At 36.6% G+C, this 21,939-nt stretch overlaps 1 protein-coding gene across 1 annotated transcript in view; it reads right to left on the bottom strand.

Moving 5' to 3' along the window:
• THSD7A (thrombospondin type 1 domain containing 7A) overlaps positions 1 to 21,939 on the bottom strand; it is a 199,460-nt gene that overhangs the window by 53,884 nt on the left and 123,637 nt on the right. The window contains exons 7-11 of the mRNA XM_057401831.1: positions 20,309 to 20,500; positions 12,188 to 12,422; positions 9,103 to 9,218; positions 5,690 to 5,822; positions 2,560 to 2,663 (exon numbers count right to left, since the gene is read on the bottom strand). Of these exons, the coding sequence (XP_057257814.1) occupies positions 2,560 to 2,663; positions 5,690 to 5,822; positions 9,103 to 9,218; positions 12,188 to 12,422; positions 20,309 to 20,500 (780 nt within the window). The remainder of the gene's footprint in view (positions 1 to 2,559; positions 2,664 to 5,689; positions 5,823 to 9,102; positions 9,219 to 12,187; positions 12,423 to 20,308; positions 20,501 to 21,939) is intronic.

The raw sequence follows: 21,939 nt of genomic DNA, 5'->3' as shown, positions 1-21,939 counted from the left end.
AGAGACAACTCTTTTTCAATTGGAAAAGGAATGCTTCTAAGTCTACAGTTTTCACAGCTTGGTAAACATTTGTATAGAAATCACTAACAAGCAGTTAAATGTACTGTTCAAAATATCTGTATTCCAGTATCACATTATGAATGAAGTATCAGAATGTTATACAAAGTGGATTTCATATTTCAGTGTTTAGCATTTCATGATTTTGGGGTGGTTAAAACAACTTACACAGTAGATCAGTCTTTTTCTGAATCTACATCACAAAATAATCTTTAAATAAATGATTATAGTAAAGAATTTTTAAGAGCATATTATCATGCAACATTTTCCATAGCCCGTAGAAACTTTATGAGAAGACAAGTATGCAGGAGAATTAGCAGGGAGAGGGGAAAAAACCTCTTCCAAAGTCTTCATTTAGAAACTGGTGAAATCTTCCTAATACTATCCAGAGCAGAGCTCAGTCAGGAAGATGCTTGCTTTCAGGTCAGCATCCCTTCTGTGAGCACTTTGCATAAAATCAACTCTTGTGCAGACGACCAAACAAAATAATGTGCTTCCCTGAAAATTCACACATGGCTATTTTTATGGCAGAATTAGAAATGTCAGAGGGGAAAGGGAATGCAAAAAATCAACTTTTACTTCCAAGTCATATTCATTATAAATGTGCTCAAGGAACCACAAAATATTTTACTTTCCTCAATCTAAAGAAAAGCTGTATTAGTTTATTTAGCTCCTTCAGAATAACAGTTTACATTACTAAGCACAAAAGTAAAAGATATATTCAACATATTGTCAGGTATTAAAACACTGAGACCTGAGATATAACATACCTGTGCTCAAAACTTACATTTTATGTTAATTTATGTCATTTACATCAACACGAAAAATACTGGGAAAAAAAATGCTTTAACACCTGTAACGTTCATCACTGCAACAGGCTAGATAAAATTTAGATATTTAAGAGTAAGGCACAGATAATCCTTGGCTATCCAATTTAAATAACTTCCTCTGTGTATTCTATAATAAAACTTACACATTGGATAGACTTACTAAAAACCAGGAGCAAACAAAAATCTTCCCTTTCTAACAGCTGATCTCAGAAACATTACAGAATTCTACCAAACCCATCTGCTTTCTTTAGGCTTAGCTGCTCCCACAGCTCTTAATTACTGATTGCTCATCCTACTGCTTGACCACATTACACTAGAGAGCTACTTTCATTACATTTGCTTGTAGGAGCTAGACTACTGCCTGAAAGCATCGTCCATTGCAAGATCAAACTCCGTGTAGTACCGGAAGGAAATTCTGCCATTCTGTTTTACCAGATTTGAAAACTACTACTTAATATGTGTATGTACTGCAAGTGATTGGAGTTACAAGTATGAAAAAAGAAACTCTCATGACACACAAGAATATTAAAAAGCAATTTGCATGCACTACAGTTTCTTTGTTAACAGACTTTGGGGCAGACAAGAGATTTAGGTACTACCATAACCAATACAAGATAACATTCTGTATTATCTGAAATCCTACCATCAAAGATAGAAATCTTATTTTCTTAGTGTGTAATCTGAATGTTATCCTCCAGAGCTGCTAGAATTAGATTGCATTACTGATAGACCTTTGAAAGAATTACCACAGTCAGAAGTCTTTTGTATTATCAGGCAATACCTTCAGGTTTTATTCTGTGGTAAGTCCTAAATTGATCTCCTGCAACAGTGAGTAAGTGGTAGGAGGTACTAGCTTAAGATTTATGCTGTCTTTTTTAAGTACATCATAACCTCCTCTAATACCTCAAGGAAGTTAATGACCTGAACATTTCCCTTCTGCAGTTAGTAGTGTCCTTGCTCAGGAATTCCACAATCTGCTGAGCCAATATTGTTTTAACGGATAGGAGTTTGTACTCAGAAAAGGCAAAAGAAAAAAACCTTCCTGGAGTTCAGGGTTGACTAGTAGTTCAAAACAATTCAGTCACTGTAACACAGTATGTAGGAACTACAATTATTTTCACACAGACTTTATTTAATGCACCTAAGAAACCCCTTCTCCTGACTACATTTAACAGAGTCGCACACATGCAATTTTGTTCAAACTACAAAATTCTCTATGAAGACAGGTGACCGTAAAGCTGGAACTGAATTCAAAAATTATTTGCTACTAGATGGAAATGGTGGAAAAATGTCTGGATCACTGGGCTTAAATGGTCAGTGATTCTGAAGTCCAACCAGAAGCTGGTTAAGAGCACATACTTTCCAGAAACACCCCTGCAAATTTGCTTCAGGTAAGGGTAGTGAAATGAACTGAACAAACAATACCCTATAATTAGTGACTAATGTGGTAGCTATGCTTAAAAATAGATTAACACAGATATATTATGAATAAAACATTTGTCAGATACTGGTTAGGAAGGATACTGCTAGCATTCAGTAATTTTCTTTGCCAATGCGTATAAAGTTACATAAAAATAAACGTTAGGTTATAATAACCAAAATCCTAGGCATCTCCCACACTAGTGCAGCTATAGATTTCTGAGGAATAAATGACAGAAACAAAGGGTCTAACCTCTTGCTTGTAGCCCAGGTCCACAAGTCTCCTGCGCTCCTGGACTGTCTTGGCGCACATACCATGGTACTAGCTGGCACCTGCGCCACTTGTGGGTCTTCCACCTGAAATGAGGGGGGAAGCAATCAACTGCAAACAATCCATCTAAACTTGTAGCCATCAAAACTGAGGCAGAACAAGTACTACACAGTATTAGAAACTACCATAAGATGTTGCTTATTAATGCTAACTGGTTCCAGACAGTTCATGACAAATAGTAACAATACTGTAAACTTTGCCCTCTTTCCTGTTAACTTTTTTTGCTCCTTTAAGGACCAGGCCATTGAGAACACAGGGAAGGAAGGAGGAGGTAAAGGAAGAAAGAGAAAGCAAACCGTACATATTTTCAAGAATTTCAAAGTACAAAGGTACATTAACACTACCTTATAAATACAAAGTGAATACAAACCACAATATGAGGATTATACATTAATACAAAGTATTAGCACATTTATATAACGTGAGAAAGACATTTCAAAAAAACAGAATACTATATAAAAGAATTAAACTATATGACTTGAATACCCATTTAACAAAGTAATTTCTTTGATATGGATTTATACCTAAGCGTGCTCAGAGTACCTTACCAGTGAATAAAATGACATACTAAAATTTGAAAAGCGGATTTAGGGACGTGACACATCTCATAAAACCAACATCGATCCATTAAATAAGGATGACTTTTCAATACTAGCATGCCCTAATAAACCTCTCCTCTTTCTCACTTTCACTTCTTTCTTTTTTCCACGTATCTCAGGGAAGCAAAGGTGTGTTGACGTTTCGAAAATACAGTCCAGAGGTAAAGCTCCAGAGTTGATTTCTGATTCATGCAGTACTGTGAGCGTCTTTTGGCAGTAAGTACTGTTTCATATAGGTGTCAGAGCATTTCCTCCTCTTCCTTCTTTGTTCTTTCCCATGTCTTCCCCCCCTCCCCTTCCCTTAGGCATGCCTTGCAACACAACAAGTGGCGCAATTCTGCCTTGCTTGAACCACAAACAAGTCTTGGAGTTTGTAGAGACAAAGATGAGGTCAGATGAGCAAAGTCTTGGGATTTATGTTTTGTTTTCTCAAATTTCAAATGACATGATTACAAGGGTAAAGTTTTCATAACAAATGAATTCCTTTGCTAAGCTTCATCTTCCAAATACTATCCCAAAAGGAGAAATCAGAAGCAAAAAGAAACCCCAGCTAGAGCAAAGTATTGGGACAGTCAGTCTAAATGGCTATGAGGGTGCCTCAGGCAATCTCAGAGCACCTGGGGTCTCCAGTAACTGAATGGCAAATGTGAAGTGTACCAAGAGATCTAACACAGTGTGAATATAGGCCCAGAGCACATCAAAATAAAACACAGACAAAAAGAACATGCAAAATACTTTAATAACAAGTGCAGTGTTGTGCTTCTTAATTAATTTTGTCTTGAATGTAAACTGCTACTTTTAAAAAGTTTCTTCTAGTGATGCAGAACACCCTAGGCCTTAAATATAACAAACCAAGACAAGTCTGGTTATTGTCACATCTCAAATAATCCACAGTTGTCTGAAGTACTCAGAATGGGAGGAAAAAAATGCTACATCCACAGCTCAAGCCATCAGCTGCTTTCATGTTTATGATTATCTCAATGGTTTTGCACCTCAAGTTCCATTGCAACCTGCCTCTGTGGGCCAGTATCTGAACTAAGGCATGAGCCAAGCTGAACTTGTAAGTCCATCTGTCGCAGCATGTGCACAGGTCAGAAAGATTCTAAAGGAAGTAGACAGGAAATGTGTTTAGTATTAGTTTGTGTCATGAAATGCAAATCACCTCATCTACCCCTCCCTAGCAACTCCTTTCTTCTGCTCAGCGCATTATAATGCACTAGCTCAAGAAAATTTGATACTGAAGGTACTAAAGAGACAAGGAAGAGCCAGCATTTTAAAAGATAAAACTCTGGCTCTGGTATCAACTAGAAAAAGTTGTCAAGCTATATTTCTCTGATGTTTGGAGTACTGATTTTAGTAGTTTCCCAATGCTCTTTTACATCCTTTCATATCTTTCACTTACATACAGTGTGATCTCCTAGTGAATTTGCAGTAATAATTTGTACCAGATGACGAAAGTATCGTATTTCTTTAATCTCAATTTTGTTTCACTAAAAAAGATTAAATTCTATTTGCACCGCTGCAACAGAGTAATTTCATGGGAGAAACAGAACATTGGCTTCCCAAAATGTTTGATAGTCATTATCCATCAAAAAAAAATAGAAGGAATTTTTAAAATTTTGTCAAGTAAATCCAACCAACTGCATCAGAATTCTCTATATTTTGATTGTGTCAACAGCCAGATCTTGTCATGTGTCTAGACCTTCCCACACTGCTCAGATGCATACTATGGAACTGCCTGAAAATTTTCTTATGCAGTTAGGCTGGAGATCCCCACCTGCTGGAACAGTTCTCAGCATTCTCTGGTGAAGATCAGGTCAACACAAACAATTTTGTCTATTAGAGGATATAATCAACTGTGGACTGTCTCAGGGCTGACAGGATGGAAAGATAGAGGATACAATGCATGGCACAGTGTAGCATATGACTCAGCTCTCCTAAACAGATAACGCTGCATTTCAATGCTTTGGATAGTTTAGAAGGTAAGATTTTTTTTTAATAGTATGGAATGTCAAAGTCGTTGCTAGGAAATATTTATCTTGGAAAATAATTCTTAGTTGTTGCCATGTTCCTGCAAAGAAACTGGAACAAAATGAACCAGCAATTCACTATGGGCCCAACTAAGTCTATATTCTGTTCTGAAAGCTTGATATAGTAGCTATGAATCCTATTTTTCTACATAATACATATTAGAATCACAGGATCATAGAGTAGTTTGAATTGGAAAAGAACTTCAAAGGTCATCAAGCCTAACTCCCCCTGCAATGAGCAGACACATCTTCAACTAGATCAGGCTGCTCAGAACCACATCCAGCCCTGGCCTTGGATGTCTCCAGGGATGGCACATCTACCACCAGAGAGCCATCTCCTGTTAAGAAGTAGAATACAGCAAACTCTAGTAGCAGTACATGTTGAAAAATCTTGTCTGAGTTGTCTCTGCAGATTGACAGTACCTGTAGCTATAGCACATGGGAGAAGCTTCACATTCCTTTTCCTCAAACAAAGAGTCTGGGCACTCTCGACCACCGTTGGCAGGGAGCTGGATGATGACTCGGTGACGGGATTGCTTCTTTACTGTGACACCTCCTGCAAAGAGTAGAAGAGCTTGTTTCTCCTGATACTACATAGGGATGCCAGTAATTAGGGCAAAAATAAGATATAACGTAACCAGTGTTTGAACAGACTGCTGTAGTACTGATACGCTATTTTGTCCATAAGCAGAAAATAAAACATAATAGAGAAAACATTTTAATCTCAGCTAAAGGCAAGGAAGCAGAACTAAAAGAAAACAACAGTAGTAATACTGAACAAATGAATATACAGCTGATATGAATACACAGTTCAAGTGGACAGAAATTAAACCAGCTCAGTTTGCTGCTACACTTTCAAAGTGTAAGTTTGCCCTAATCATTTGCATGTAAAACCAGAAACAGAAATTCTACTCTGGACTTAATTTACAGTTTACAGTTTTTAATTACTATAGTCATTTATTATTAATGATAACCAATAAATAGTTCCTGTATGAATTTTGATTTCACTCATCTTCAGGTATCAGCTCTTCAGGCAGGAAGTTAAGAGAAGAGCCACAAATCCATGTTAGTTCCAAAGAAATACCTAATTTACAAACACTGGTAGAAATCTTGGAAATTTTTATTTTTTTTTTTTTTTTTTTTCCCCAGATAGCTGTAGCACAGCAATTTGGTTGACTGAGCTGATATCAGCTTTTGGCGGGTTATTACAGCAGCTGCAGCTTGTCTGAACACAGAAGTGTGCTGGTCCATAGCCAAACAATTGTAATTACAAGCAAGCGGTAGGAGAATCCCAGTGGTGGCTCTCCACCACCTGGCTGCCTTTCAACACAGAGGAAACCCTCCACTCACAAGTCAATCAGCTCCAGGAGATGCCAGGAGCTGGCAAAGGGGCAGGACAGACATGTGGCTCAGCAGAGCTGCTGACCAGCTTGCTGACACAAATGGGTAAACCCCATGAAATAAAAATTGTTTGTGTAGTATAAAGAGAGTTTGACTCACTGAATAGACAGAATGCTAGTACTCGTTCACAAACACATTGTTTTATAGGAGCCTACATGTTACTTTGTAGTAAATACGTGTGAAGAAATGCTCATTCAGTTAAGAACTTTCTTGAAACCCACAGAAATGAGAACACAAAAGGATGACATTTTTGTCCAAGATGATCTGCCCCAACAAAAATATGAATAATGATGCAATATAACATAGTATTTAATGACTGATGTGGTTTAACACCAGCAGCAACTATGTACCATGCAGCCGTCTGGTCACTCAGTTCCCCCCTCCTCAGTGGGATGGGGAGAAGAATTGGAAAAAGGTAGGAATGGTAGGCTGAGATAAGAACAGCTTGATAACTGAAATAAAGTAAAATATAATAATAATAATAATAATAATGTCGTGGTTTAAACCCAGTCAGGTAATTCGTTCGCTCACTTCCCCCCTTTTCTTGCCCTCCCCCTGCTCTCGGAGGGACGGAGAGGAGAATCAAAAGAATGCAACTCCCACGGGTTGAGATAAGAACAGTTTAGTAACTAAGGTATAACACAAATCACTACTGCTACCACCAATGATAATAATGATAAAGGAAATAACAAGGGAACAGAATACAACACCTCAGCACCAGCTGACCGATAACTCGCCCCCCAAGCCCGACCAAGCTCCGACCGATACCTCCTCCAACCCTGCAGTCCCCCAGCCCTTCCGGCTAACTCCCAGTTACATCCTGGGCATGACGTGCTGTGGTATGGAATAGCTCTTTGGTCAGTTTGGGTCAGGTGTCCTGCCTCTGTTTCCTCCCAGCTTCCCCTCCTCCCTGGCAGAGCATGAGGCTCACAGAGTCCTTGGCCAAACCAAAACATCTCTATCAGCTCTGTTCCCGAGCCGAAAGTCAAAACACTGCACTGCACCAGCTACCAAGGAGGAGAAACATGACTGCTACTGCTGAACCCAGGACAAATAATAATGGTGATGATGATGATAACAACAAAAGTAAGGAAAAGAGAAAGAAATAAATCCAAGAAAGACAAGTGATGCACAATACAGTTGCTCATGGCCTACTGACCCAGCCCGACACAAGCATTGATCTGCCCTTCTAGATAACTCTCCCCAGTTCCATACTATTACTGGCATGACACGCTGTGGTATGGAATACTCCTATGGCTAGTTTGGGTCAGGTGTCCTGTCTTCGTTCTCTCCTGGCTTGTTGTGGTCCTCCTCACCGGCAGAGCATGAGATTGAAAAGTCCTTGACTTACAGTAAGCATTACTTAGAAACAACTAAAACATCAATGTGTTACCAACATTATTCTCAGACTAAAGCCAAAACATAACACAGTACCAGCTACTAGGAAGAAAATTAACTATCCCAGCTGAACAAGGACAGTAATGAATAACTGTTTCACAAATTCAGATTCAATGGCCTTAATTGTCTGCCTTTATGCTTGCGTTCTTTAAAAAGCATATAGAATTGGCCATAACATTCGAAGTGTGTGTAGTTGATGTCACAGTATCTTACATTCTGGTAGTTGTGAGAAATCACCACATCCCACACAGGGATTAATAGCCAGTGGAACATGAGGTAATGCAGAGTCTGTCTGCAATAGTGCATATCAGAAAATCACCTCTGGTTAAGCTTGAAACAGAAAAAGCAACAAGGCATAAAAATGCAGGCAATATTGACACAGTAATCACTTTAACTTCATGCACGATTTCAGTGTAATAAAAATTCAGGGGAGACCTGCACTATTTTGAAGAGCTTTGCCAAATATATTAAAATGGTAGTGGAATGTATGTTGAAATCAGATCATTAACACCAACTTAAAGTCAGCTAATTTTTATTAACTTCGCTTCAATTTTCCTTTGAGTATAAGAAACCAGCCAAAATTATAAACACATGCCTATCTATTTATACCTCTATGTACCTATCTATCTCCTTGTGGATAAAGCCTGAAGTTTTTCTCATGAGCAAGCAGCATGTGTATTTTCAAAGACCAAAACTGACCATTTTATAATCTCATAATTCAAATGCTACAGTTCTATGTCTGTTCTGGTATGTGTTTACTCCATGAGTAGTTCTCTCTTTATCAGCAGAAGACGCAAATGGGATTTTGTAACATAAAAGTTGGTAAAATAGTGAAAAAATACGCAGATGCATAAAGAAAATGTATAAAAATAACCATTCTTTTAATCAAAAATGCTGTGTCCTCCCTGCAGCTACTGTACCAGCTATTACATGTCCTCTGTCAGAAAGAGATGTGTATAAGCCTTTTGCCAAAAGTGACTGCTAGTCTCTTTTTCTTTCTTAAAATCTGTCTACTAGCACACAATGGATAAAATTACCTTCCTGACATGAAGAAGGACACAATGTCCAGTCACTGAATGGAGTCACAATACAGTCTTTCCTACAGGGAAGCAGACAAGGCCTTACAGTTTCCGGTCTGAGGCTCTCAGGGCATCTAAAAAAAAAAATGAAAAAGAAGCATTATCAAATAAACAATCATTCTGCTGTGAAGCAGAGAATCACGAGAGGTACTGAATGCCTGTAGGCACACAAGGGGACTGCTAGTTGCCCAGAATTCATCAGAATGAAGCACAGAAATAAAAACTATTAGCATTTAAATACATCTGGTGAAAGCAAGTGAAACCTGGTGTATTCTGCAACTGGGGATTTAACTTTAAATAATCATTCCTCACTCACCATTCCAGTCTCTGCCTTTTGACTGTCACTTTCAAGCTTTCAAATGAATCTGAAGAAAAGCGATCTAGTTTAGCTTAGTGAAACACATTTTAAGCTCCTCATACATTTACTTGAAGCATAAACTCTGGAAGGAGGAATGTTTAAACTGAACACTGCTAACCCAGGAACAAATAGGTATAAGCTCGCCATGATCATGACAGAAACCAGAAAATGGTTTTGAAACTGCCAGATCAATGAGACTGTGAAAGACTCTCAGAAGGGACAGAAAACTCGCTTGTTTTAGGAAGATTCTGGATCAGCATATAAAAGGGATTACTGGACTGCCGCATAAGGGACTCATTAGCCCAGGTCATTTTCCCCATTCTGTGTTCCTATTTTTTCATCAAGGACAAACGACTCTCTATGCTGCGCTACTTGCTTTCAGAATGATGTAATAACTCTTGCAGAAGTACTGCAAATCTTTAAAAAAACCCTGAAAATTACTATTGCTCTAAAAGCATACAGACTGTGGACTGTCAGGGGAATATGTGAAGAGGCAAGAAGAATATCACTTCTGCATTCTGGAGCTTTTGGCTCATTAGAGAAAATCATTACTATGATTTGTGGTTGCTGGGTGTCTGGGACCAGAGGGATGACAGACCAGTTCTGTATTTGGATTCGATCAGCTGGGGAAGCTTGGCTTTCTCAAGGCATCTTTCCTGCCAGGCTGAAGGGAGCACAGGCAAATCTAGTGATTAACTACCTAGAAAATGTGATCTCCATGGTCAGTGAAGAACTATGCCTGTGTGGTGGCTGGGGGAGAAGCAGATGCAAAGAAGAAAAGTTGAATTAAAGCTTTACAGAAACATATTCTTCAGCAATAACACTTGCTAGCTCATTATTTCCATTGGTTGTCTCTGCACTTTCCTGTCATTTTACATAAAATTCTCAGAGTATGATCCAGTTCTGTGAACCAGCACCAACTTCTTGGTGCCTTCTTGTAACGACATCCACATCGTTTCCTTTCCTCCCTTAAAATACCTATGCAAAAGACCATGGAATATTATAACTATAGCAACACAAATCTCCATCACCTCTGCATAAGCTCTCTGTATTTTAAGTCAAGTTTTGCCTTGTTTCTTTGTAAAATCAGATTATATAGGGTCTTAAAAAAAGATGCGTCATCAATTAAACACATTTACTATGTTTTCAGAAATTTATCTAAGGTTAAAATTGAAAGCACTTCTAAAAAGTACTGAACATTGGCTTACTAATGACTTTTTCCTTAAAGAACAACAAAAATTGTAAGTATACAAAAAAAGTCTGAATTATACACATACACTGTTTCACTGAGAACTTCATCTTTCAGGAGCACTGAACATTACAATTCTTCAGATCCTTGGGCAAGGCAATTAGTTCAATTAGAACTCCATTTCTATCTTTAATATTGTTTGTATTTAGTATATGTGGCTTAAAGTATTGATTTTTTTTGCAATCCTTACTCAAGGTCAAGTAAATGAGAAAAGATACCTGCAACTTTTGAGGTAGATAAAGCCAATAATATTGATTGTCTTACTACAGGAATTCTTTTTATTAAAGGGAACTTAAAACAAGATTTCTGTTTACACTTTCATGTTAAATGTTTGGCTCTTTAAAAACAATTCAGTGATTTTAACATGACAATTTGAAGGATCAACCAAAACTTGTATTTCATTTCGGGGGGGGAATGGGATCCATTTATGACACAATAAAACAGGCCTTCTCTCAAAAATTTAGGGTTGAATCAAAGGCAGAGACATTAACAGTGGATTTTAAAAGGAAGACTAATCATTAGTGTTGTGTTTTGTTTTGGTTTTTTGTTATGTAAAATGAGTAACAAATAAAAGATATAATGGTATCATGGCTGAACAGAACAGCAACTTAATGCAGATATACAACAATTTAGATTACCGAATATGCTGGTATTAGTCCTCATATTTCCATTTAAAGTAAATTGGGAATAAGTCTACTGCTGAGTAAAGAAACAAATTTCAGGCACCATGCAAATATTTAGCATGAGAACAGCTGCCTCATGAACCTTCTAAATGACCTCTACTATCACCTCTTCCAGCTTTGAATTTATCCTGAGTGGTGTATATTTACAGACTGAAAACTGTATGAATATATTATCAAATGCATTTTACTAGCAGCTAATCTGTATTTAACCCTGGTCATATATTAAACTGTAAAATTAAATCAATGGGCCAAAGGAATGTCTTAAAAAAAACATATATGGGAAAAAAAATCTCACAAAGGTTGTCAAACTAATTCCCTGTCAGAGCTCCACTGTGCTTCACCTCCTTGGTCTGCTTCTAAGAAGGTGCACTAACATGGGCTGCATCATATTTAGATCCAAACATGTATTTTAGTGAACTGCACTCATCCATGTAGCTGCACTGCACACCATACATGTACCCCAAGACTCTTATCTTGACTCAGCCTGATGATGACAAGGGCCAGCTGGATTTAGCAGTCAGTCAGCTGTCAGCAGAATCAGCACTGTAAACACCACTGTAAAAATCAATAGCAAGAATGGTTTTATGTAGTCCTCCTGTTGCTTCAGTTTTGTATTTTTAAAAGACTAATTTTTCCCTCATGAGGACACAAAGAAGGTCTTTTTGCCTTTGCATTCAGTCACTGGTGATACAAACATAAAGTAGCAAATTCATAAGATAACTACAGCATGAAGATACTGTTCAAAATCTTTACTTTTTTGGGCCCACTTGTCCCACGTTGACTCTCACACAGATGACCTTTCTTGTCTGCATCCCTACGGAACAGGTGGCCTCCCCATTCCAGCTGGCAGAGGAATTGAAAGCAGAGACAGACGTATCCTCTATGCACTGTCCCCATGGGCCAGTCTGCCAATGATACACAGTGCAAGAGTGTTCGTTACAGCTGCGTGTTTCCTGTAGGGCACTACTATTTGGGCACTGTATTCCTCCTGGAACAATAAAACAGGGCAAAAGTTCATAGAGGGGAAGGAAATAAAGTGGTTTATTAAAAAAAAAAAAACAACATACCCACTTTGAAATCTTACTAGTTACATATTATCACTTTGATTACATGAAAGAAATGCTGTTCCTTTTTCCTCCTTTTCAAATGCCCAATATTGACTTTGAACAAACTCCAGGCAACAAAGAACAGACTGTATACGGACAGTAAATGTAAAAGTGTACAATAAGGACGCCAAAACAATCATAACTTCTATTGCACACTAATGTGCTTGGAGTAATCTACAGCCTTTTTATTTTGGGGTTCTCTAAAAGAGACTGCAAGAAACACAAAAATGTGTGAAGGCTCTAGGCAGAAGAAATGGTTAAACATTATAGTTACGCATGTGTAGAGACCACTGTTTGTGTGCAATTCACAGACCAATTAAAAAGAATTTTGGAGCTCCTGTCCTAGCTCCCAGTGGATATTTCTCCATGTTAGTAATTACCAAAGAGGGTGGCACAGCTGGTAATTTCAGGTCCAGACTGAGATAACAAAGGCTGTTGCAAGTTAAGATTAAAACGCATTAATGTGTCAATAACTGTGAAGAAAAGCTCAGATAATGCCATCTTTGTTGTGTCCAGTTTCAGATAATATGTTCAGTTTCTTATATTCAAGCATTTCAAAGCTAATCTGGCCTCCCAATCCTCCATGAGTAAAGAACAGGTCTTTCCTACTAGACATGATCATAGGCTACTAGATGTCTAGCTCTGTGAATGGACAGCACGTATGCTAGAACTCTGGTGTTACTAGACATACAGAATCTAGGTTTAAGACTTAATTCATGGCTTACACAGGAACAACAGAACTCCAAGTGATGGTGAGCCAAAGAAAATCTAAATAACAATTTAGTCTTTCCCTAAAAGACAAGAATGGTAAGAAAGATAACTGAAAGAGGAACTTTTAAGTAGTTGCTGCAGACAAGCCATACAACTTTCCTCTACAGATAAAACTGTCTACTTACACCAAGTGCATGTCAGACAGCATAATAGCCTTTATATTCCAACACTGAACTTCAGGTTGACCTCCTGCTCCAGGGAAATGCAAGAGTGAAGTGGTTTTAAGCAGTTATTGTTGAGAGAAAATAAACAAACAACTAAATGTAATAAAATTAAAAATGGATGTTTCAAGTACTCCAACACAAGTGAAGTGTCACGAGCCTGAAAATGCTTTATACTCCGAGTTGCTTGGTGAGGTGTCTAGATCTGCAGCAAACCTGAGGAAAGGCCCATTATAATGAAACCACAGGACAAAAATGCAAATTCTCAAATTATTTCCATAGAGATATTTTTAACTGCTGACTTCAGGTTAAAAATATTGGTGCAAGCAAGCAACAGTAAACATCTTATTAACTGAGATGTCATGCCAAAGACTAGCTAATCTTAAATTTTGCAAAGGGCCATTAGAAAAACCTAAAAATGGGGAAAAGTAATTAAACAATGACTGGAATTAAATTGGGTTTTAGCTTAGAATAGGTGTAACTTGAGTCTTTTAGAATTGCTTAGAATATATGTCAATATGCAAAGCATCAAGATAAAACATCACAACCATTTTCCAAAAAAAAAAACAAGACAATAAAAAAAGGTAAAACAAAATTATGACAAATTTATGGTTATGCAATCAGTTTCAAAAAGTTATTCAAGCAGATCCCTTCAGGAAATTGAATTTTTTCCATCTATCACCAACAGGAATATAAGCAAGGAAATTAGGAAAGTAAGTGTATTTTGAAAAAATAAAAATAAAAAATTTAAGATAGTAAAGTCACAAAGTATTTGGCCCATAACTGATCCCCATGAGGCATCTAGACATGTTGCCCCAGTATGAGGGTTAGATAAAGGAGAATTTAGAAAGGATACGGAAGGTTACTAAATTAACTATTTCCATCTGAAGAAGAAACAAAAGGGAAATATTTAAGCAAATTAAATAAATTAAAGGGGGGGTGTGTGGGAAAAAATGTTTCCCCAGGAATAGATGCCATAGCCACCAGTTCCTAAGGCATTTGAAAATAAAGTGAAAACTTCGATTCAGTTTTGACAGCTATGCAAGAATGTATATTCAGGGAAAAATTAGGAGTGACATTGACTTGTAAATGAAAAACACTGGGGCATGAATATCTGCAGCTCTGTGGGAATCCAGTTCTGTTCAGATTATATTAGTATTTTAAAAACTATGGAAAGAATGAAAACTTATGGAAACAACAGTATTGAAATATAAACCAACTATTACTAGTACCAAATCTTTGTAAGAATAGAAAATATATTATTTATTTATAAATCAGTATGCCATTCTTTCCAGGAAAACAGTTATTTTCTTGCATCCCTCAAATTAAAAAAAGTTACAGAAATAAGCAGAAGGGGCTGGAAAACTGGCAATTAGAGATGCCTTTTACAAGATCTGTGTAGGAGTAACAAGGCTAGGGCTTTAAGAGCCTTTCACCAAATGAGCATCACAAAAAAAAAAAAAAAAAAAAAATCAAAAAAACAAACTCAAAAAAACCCCTGATATTTAATCGTAGGATATATGAAAAAGGGACATAAAATCATAATTACATTTTATATAATACATGGTCAGATGACTGTAAACTGCTTGGTTGTACTAAAAATAGTCATTTCAAGGTGCAAAACCAGTTGGAGCTTAAGCATTTCTTTCTGGTTTTGGACAGTTAAGCAAAGCAAGCTTGAAAATGAAAGGCTACCTCTACAAAGAGACTTCCATATTACTCATAAAATAGAAGAGATATAAGATTAGTTTCTTTGAAGACTAACAGAATTGTCATAAGCTTAAATTGCTTTTCTACCTGATTTGGAGCTCCTAATGGGTAACACATCTTACTCTAGGATATTAAAGGATTGGCTTTTCAAGTTTTGTTGAGTTTTATTTTTTTTTTGTGAAATTTTTTTATAACTTCCAAATTTCAATATGCTTAAATATTTTTAAAGCATTTAGCATAAGTTTAATTAAGCATTTTGATATCACTCATTTTACATGCATGTAATTTTATATACGGTTTTTAAAACAGCTGGAATAATCTTAAAGTTGGAGAAAACATGTGACTGAAGTGCCTTTTGTAATCTGGAGTGAGGTGATACTTTTCCATTGAAAAGTCCTTAGTATAACTCCCCTTTTTCAACTATGAAGTCAAAGTGCACTGGAATTTTAACAGCAATCAAATTTTAAAGCACATCAACCATAAGACCCCTGAAGTTGAAAAGAAACTCCTTTGATACAGCTTACAGGTTCAGTAAATCAATCCTGCAGATATATGAGAAGTATGAGCTGTTCGCCCTTGTCAAAGAGAATACCTGATGAGATGGACAACTGATGCTCTAGACTATCTAACTCTGATGTTTAATTGCCTGTGATATATGAGGTCACATTAAATAGTCTTTCTGGTATTATACTTTGCTAATCTATGAACATACAATAGCCACAGTAGACATTACCATGTATATGCATCCCTGCCCTAAGAGATATTTCAAACAAAATAGTCCTTCACTCTCATTTTATTAAGCTTCTTTTTAATCAGATGATTTTTTTTTTTCTTTGCATTTGACTTGTGGGATTTTTATTTTTTTTTAATCTTTACTTTTCCAAGATTAGTATCATTCATTTACTACCGATAAAACTTGGAATGTATCCACAATATTAGTGTTATGCTGTATGACACTGATTTAGCAGTGTCAATCAATGGTAGTGCATAATTAATACAGAATCAATCTGTATATATACTATCTACTAAAAAATTAAGACTAATTTAGTAGTTTTTAATGTCAGGTCATGGGCTATGTAAAGTAGTCTTAGAGTGTATTACTAATTATATAAGACTTCTTGTAAGCAGGAAAGGAATTTACAGATATATTAAACAGGAAATAAAACAAAAATAGAGAAACCCTACATTCAACAGAGAGGGGCTGAGCTGCATATGATGTCTTTACTAGACTTACTCAGAACAGCCATATCAGGTAACATCATTATGTCCTTTGGTGTCATTTTATATTTTGAGACAGTGACTTCCCTGAGTTTCTTACTGTACCATGAAGATGTACTTGACAGTGACACAAATGAGCCACCACTATAGACAGGCTCACAGACAAGCAAATTTATAAATCACTTCACCTTGCAAACCTTCAAGCTGAAGGCAATGATCTCAGGTATAAAGGTATAAAAATGGTTATTGTGACACCAGTTTCCACATGAAGTCATCTCACAAACCACAGAAAAACCTTCATCTTGGGAAAAGAGACTCCTCCCTTTTTTATCCACTGAATGCTACTAAATAAGCCCATAACAGATGTGCATAACCACACTGAGCTTGAGGCTCTGCAGTGTATGGTTTGACCATGAGGAAGAGATGTTGTTCAGAATGAGGAAATGACGCTGAGAGAGTACAACTGAGGTCAGCTCACAGCTCAAGCAGAAGTCAGTGTGCTGCTGGAGGGGCAGTCGTATCCCTGAGCTCATTAGAAAAAGTTGTCACTACTGTAGTTTACATATGGCTTCGATTTTCGGATGAAGCTATTCTTCTCACCAAGGAATTATTATAATACTACGGAATTATTCCTATTCTAAGTCATCCAGGAAAATTGATTATACTGTGACTGTTTCCTGGTGGCCAGTTATGCTAACTTGATGGTTTCTTCAAACCAATTCAGCAGCATAGATAGCTGGTAATTGAGAAGAGAAATACGGTCTAAAAGTGTGAAATGACATAGCATGACAGTCATCTGCCAACACTAAAAGCAAAATGACAGAATATAGTATTTTTTATTTCAAAGAGGAAAGGAACTGAACCATCACAGACAATATGGAGACATATGAGATCCAAATAAAAGAACCTATTTCAACCTATTTACAGACCCTCAAAAATTTCAGTGGGGTGTTCATATTTAAGTACCCCAGTGAACAAGAATTAAGCACTTCAGACATGTTAAGAGATTGCAATATTCACTGTGTATGTAAAGCCTGCAATGCTTTTGATCTTCCCTGACTAGCAGGAGGATGGATGTGATCAAGGGCTCACAGTATTAAACCTGGACTCCTTAAGTCATCTTAGTATCCAAATTGGTTGCATGTTCTTTAATTAATTAATATTGACAGCAACTGTTAGCAACAGCTCGAGGAAAGGTTCAAAACTCCTAAAGGGAACACCTCTGGGACTGTTCATCTGAATTGAACTGATAGTTATTTTCAGAACTGAGTTTTAATGTGCAAATGGAATTATTATTACGTTTATGAGATTTTGGAATTTTAGTTATACATGGTGTTTACAGAGTTTTCACCAACAATAATGTGCATTGTTTATAAGCCCTGAACAGAACTAAAACCTGCATGTTTCAAAATGGTTCACATGAAGCTTCCTTTTCACATCAGCAGAATAGAGAATATATTCTGTGCCCCCAGAACTCAAAACGACCCCCCAGCACCAACTACTCAATCCATGATTTATGTTTTGGGGACACAGCTGATCTCTGTCATGCAATTCTGAAGGTGAAAAGTCACTCAGTTATTTGTCACACAGCAAATGACTAAAGGCATAAATTATGTGCAAGGAGACAGACGACAATAAGTCTAATTTCAGTGGAACATAAAATATAAAAGCTAAACTAATACTTTTTGAATGTAACACAAGCTGAGGTGAACAATAACTTCTAGGCAGAGTTGTAAAAACATGCTAAGCCTTGGAAGGTTATTTATTTATATATTTTTATTCTCTGGAGTTCAGACAGAGTGCAAAGGAGCATGGTGTTTAAGATACCTGAGCAAGATGTGAGTGAATTGCTGTAAGCTAGGTAGGCATACAGGCTTGTATCCTTAAAAAAAAGCACAGAATAACCTCATCTTGGAACAGCAGTAAAGAGGTCAGGGCTCGAGCAAAGCTGACACACTGCAACATCTAGGTAACGAGTTAGCTTTCTCAGCACTAGTTTAGGGATTGCTTCAGTAGTATCTCTGGCTTGAGATCTATCAGTCTTTGTGATCAGTCATTACTGATTCTGATCATTGTACAATACAAACAAATAAAATTCACATACCTAAAAATCCAGGCAGCGCTTAACTGCTTTGCTGTACATGTAGCCTTGCAAATTAGTCTAAGTTGTGTTAAGTATCAAAGTCATAATAAAATGAATATTTTTTAAAAAGGATTCATTTTCTGGAGTGATTTAGTTTGTCACTTCTGTGGCATGCTTGCCAAGATGTTAAATTTCTGTCTCTAATAAAATTACTTACGCATATTGAAAAGCTATTATCTTGACCTTCGTGGAAAAGCAAGAAGCACATGAATTTATGTTTACTTGATTATCATACGATTAACACCATGCTCCTTTGCACTGTGTACAAACTCCAGAGAATGGAACTATATAAATAAATGAAAGAACCTTCCAAGCCTTAGCATGTTGTTACATATTATCATCCATATGAAACATGGCTCTGCTTCTCTCAATATGAGTCCATTTCATGTATTATTAAAAAAAAAAAACAAACACAACATTAACCAATTTTGCTTATTATTTTAAGAGCTTTTCTACTTTGTTACATAGATCTATCTAAGTTATTTCTAAGTAATTTGAATCACCTACTAAAATGCGTATAGTTATGACTGCCTCTTACACTTCTAGCAAAGGCCCCTTTCAGGAAAAAGGTTGAATGCGCCTGCTCTGCTATACTTTTTAGGTTTTTCTGTCTACAATTACCTGCATTCTGTCAAATACACAGTATCTTTTAGCAATGAGGTTAATTGTGCTTGCAAACAGAGAACTGTTTTGGTATAAGACGAGGCCTGGCCTTTTTTTTTTTTCTCCTCAGAACAGATACTCTGTTTCACTGCTTCCACGCCTTACAGCTTCAACTTTTCAGCTGAATTTCATCATTTCATCTTGAAGTAATAAAATGCTTAATGATTTCAAAGAAAAACTAAAATATCCTTTTATATTGAAGGCTCAGAAATTTCCTGTCAGCAATATAAGTGAGTAAAAGTTTTCCAGTAAGTCATGGTGGCTGTGTCTCCTTGCTCCCAGTGTTGCACAAGGAATTTTCACAGTTGGACCCTGGCACACCTGACAAGGCTGGTTTAGAACCATGTTACATATAGAATGCATTTGCTTTATTACCCCCCAACATACGTAAGAATAAAACAAAATACTTAAGAATAAAACAAAACCAGTTATAGGAAGCATGGAAAATCGTCAAAGGACAGATGCTGAGCCTATATCTAAAACCTTTTTATTCTTCTCGTTTATATCCCAGCTATATCTTCTCTTTGCATTTGCTCCAGATGCTACACAATGACCATTTGCATGAATGAAAGCCATTCATATGACTGAGGATTTGCAGGGTAAAACAAAGGTCTTACTATGAATAAAGATGTTAATGGGTAACATCATTTACCAATTTGAGCTAAGAGGCTACAAAAGCCATTTGTTAGCATTTAAACCAATTAAAACTCTCAACTTTTCAGCATTCCTATTTATATCCTTCCAAATTACTAACAATACTCTAAATATCTCTCTAGAGGTCCGCATAGGATAAGGTATCTACACTGTTTAATTTTAATAGAAAATGAGAAATCCATATATTTGAAATCAAAACAGTAACATTATGCAGTATAACAAAAAAAGCAACTTTAATTGAAATCAACAAAATAAAATCTCCTCTTTTAAAGCAGCTTTATGGACTATGAGTAATTGTAGGATAAGCATTTAAATAATTTTTCTATATTTAAAAAAACAGAACTCCATCTAATAATTCATTTCTGTCAATCAAAAAATTACTTTGACATTACAAAGAGAGCTGGGAATTCACAGTCAAAGAAGAGTCTGCAAGAGTATGCGACCTTACCTTCACCTGCATATGCCAGAATGGAGCGGGCACGCATCTGCTTCCCTTCTGTGGTTTTGCCGGAGCAGGTGTGGGAGCAGGAGGACCATGCAGACCACATGCTGAGAACACAATCCTTTGGGCATGGAGCTTCGCAGACAACTGGGACTGGGTAGATAGCATCTCTACACAGCTGTCTGTCAACCTCTTCTCCTGGGAAAGAAAAGGCCAGTAGCAGTCTATCATTTGTTAAATTAACTTAAAATGAGCAATCTAGTCCAGATGGGCACACAAATAAATTAGATTCTCTTCTATATAAACAAGGTAAATAGATTTTTTTTTTTTTTTTTTTATTACAATGACTTGTCTCCTCTGCCTTGATTCTATAAAAACATGCTTAAACCTAGTTTAACTTGATATGCTGCTGAAGTGAATGCCAGCCTGGGTGGTCTTTAGACTTCCATTTTTGTTAATTCATATTTGATTCCACAGAAAATCCTAACGTGAATAACTAAGTAATACACCAATAGGAAACTATGTGCATGGAAATATATATACAGTAATCACTTTTTCTTCATCCATTTTCATAGGAGAAAGTGAAAAGTATCCTAACTTCCAGCTTAGCCAGTTTTATAACCCACAATTCATCCTTTGAATTTCATCCATGCATCAAAATATGAAGAAAGTTGTCGTAAGCTGTGTCAGCGTGTCTTGTTTGGCCAGAAATATCTTCATTCATTAACAAACCAGTAACACATTACTCTGTGTCATGGAAGTATAAAAAGATCTATGCACTTGAATTCTGTCACATCAGTGTGACACATTTTATTATAAACATAAACTGTTTGATGAAATACTAGCTAATGGTTAAGTAGCAGAGTTGCTTTTGCTTTCAGTAAGGAAATCTTGTGCTTGAGATCTGTCTTAACAGCACCCTAACCACAACGTAGTTAGTTTTGTAAGGTGACATATGATTTCCTGAAGAAATCAGTTAATATCCATTAAATGAGGAATGAAAAAATGATCACATATTCTGAAGTCAGTAAATCTCAGTGACAGTGACAAAAACTGCAGGATAAATACTCGGTTTGGAGCAGATGATGGAAAAAATGAACTAAGGTTGAAAAAAATGAACTAAGATGGAAAAAATGAAAAATTACAGAAAGTGCTTGCAATGAAAAGCAACATGAACTGAGCAGTAGCCCAAAATGTTATGCCAATTACAAAAATTGTGAAAAAGTTGCATATAAGAGCACACTGGACTTCTGAGGCCCTGTTAATTGGGTAAGATCAAGGCATGGGAAAAGCCAATTCATTTGTAGACATGATTTTTTTGTTTATTTCCTGAAAAGTGTAACATTTTGAAACATCTGAATGCCTTTTGTGCTATACGATCCTTCAGTATAGGGCATAAAACGTTCTGTTGAATTATGATTCATCTACTGAATCTGCCACTATTGAGGCATATGTGATCTCAATGGGACTGGATAGGAGTGTCTATAGCATTGCACTTGCTACAGTCCAGCCATGTCAACCCCTTTGTTTTAATAGCTAACATCTACAAAACAGCATATCACCAAGATATGTAAATGGACATCTCTTCAATACAACACAATATTTTTAGAAATAGTCATTAAATACTCTATAGTATA

This window comes from Pezoporus wallicus, unplaced genomic scaffold, assembly GCF_028554395.1.
Source record: "Pezoporus wallicus isolate ANWC-B61680 ecotype Strahan unplaced genomic scaffold, APGP_CSIRO_Pwel_v1 contig_7099, whole genome shotgun sequence".
In the NCBI taxonomy this organism is placed as follows: Eukaryota; Metazoa; Chordata; class Aves; order Psittaciformes; family Psittacidae; genus Pezoporus; species Pezoporus wallicus.
This window is presented reverse-complemented; position numbering and strand designations above follow the sequence as displayed.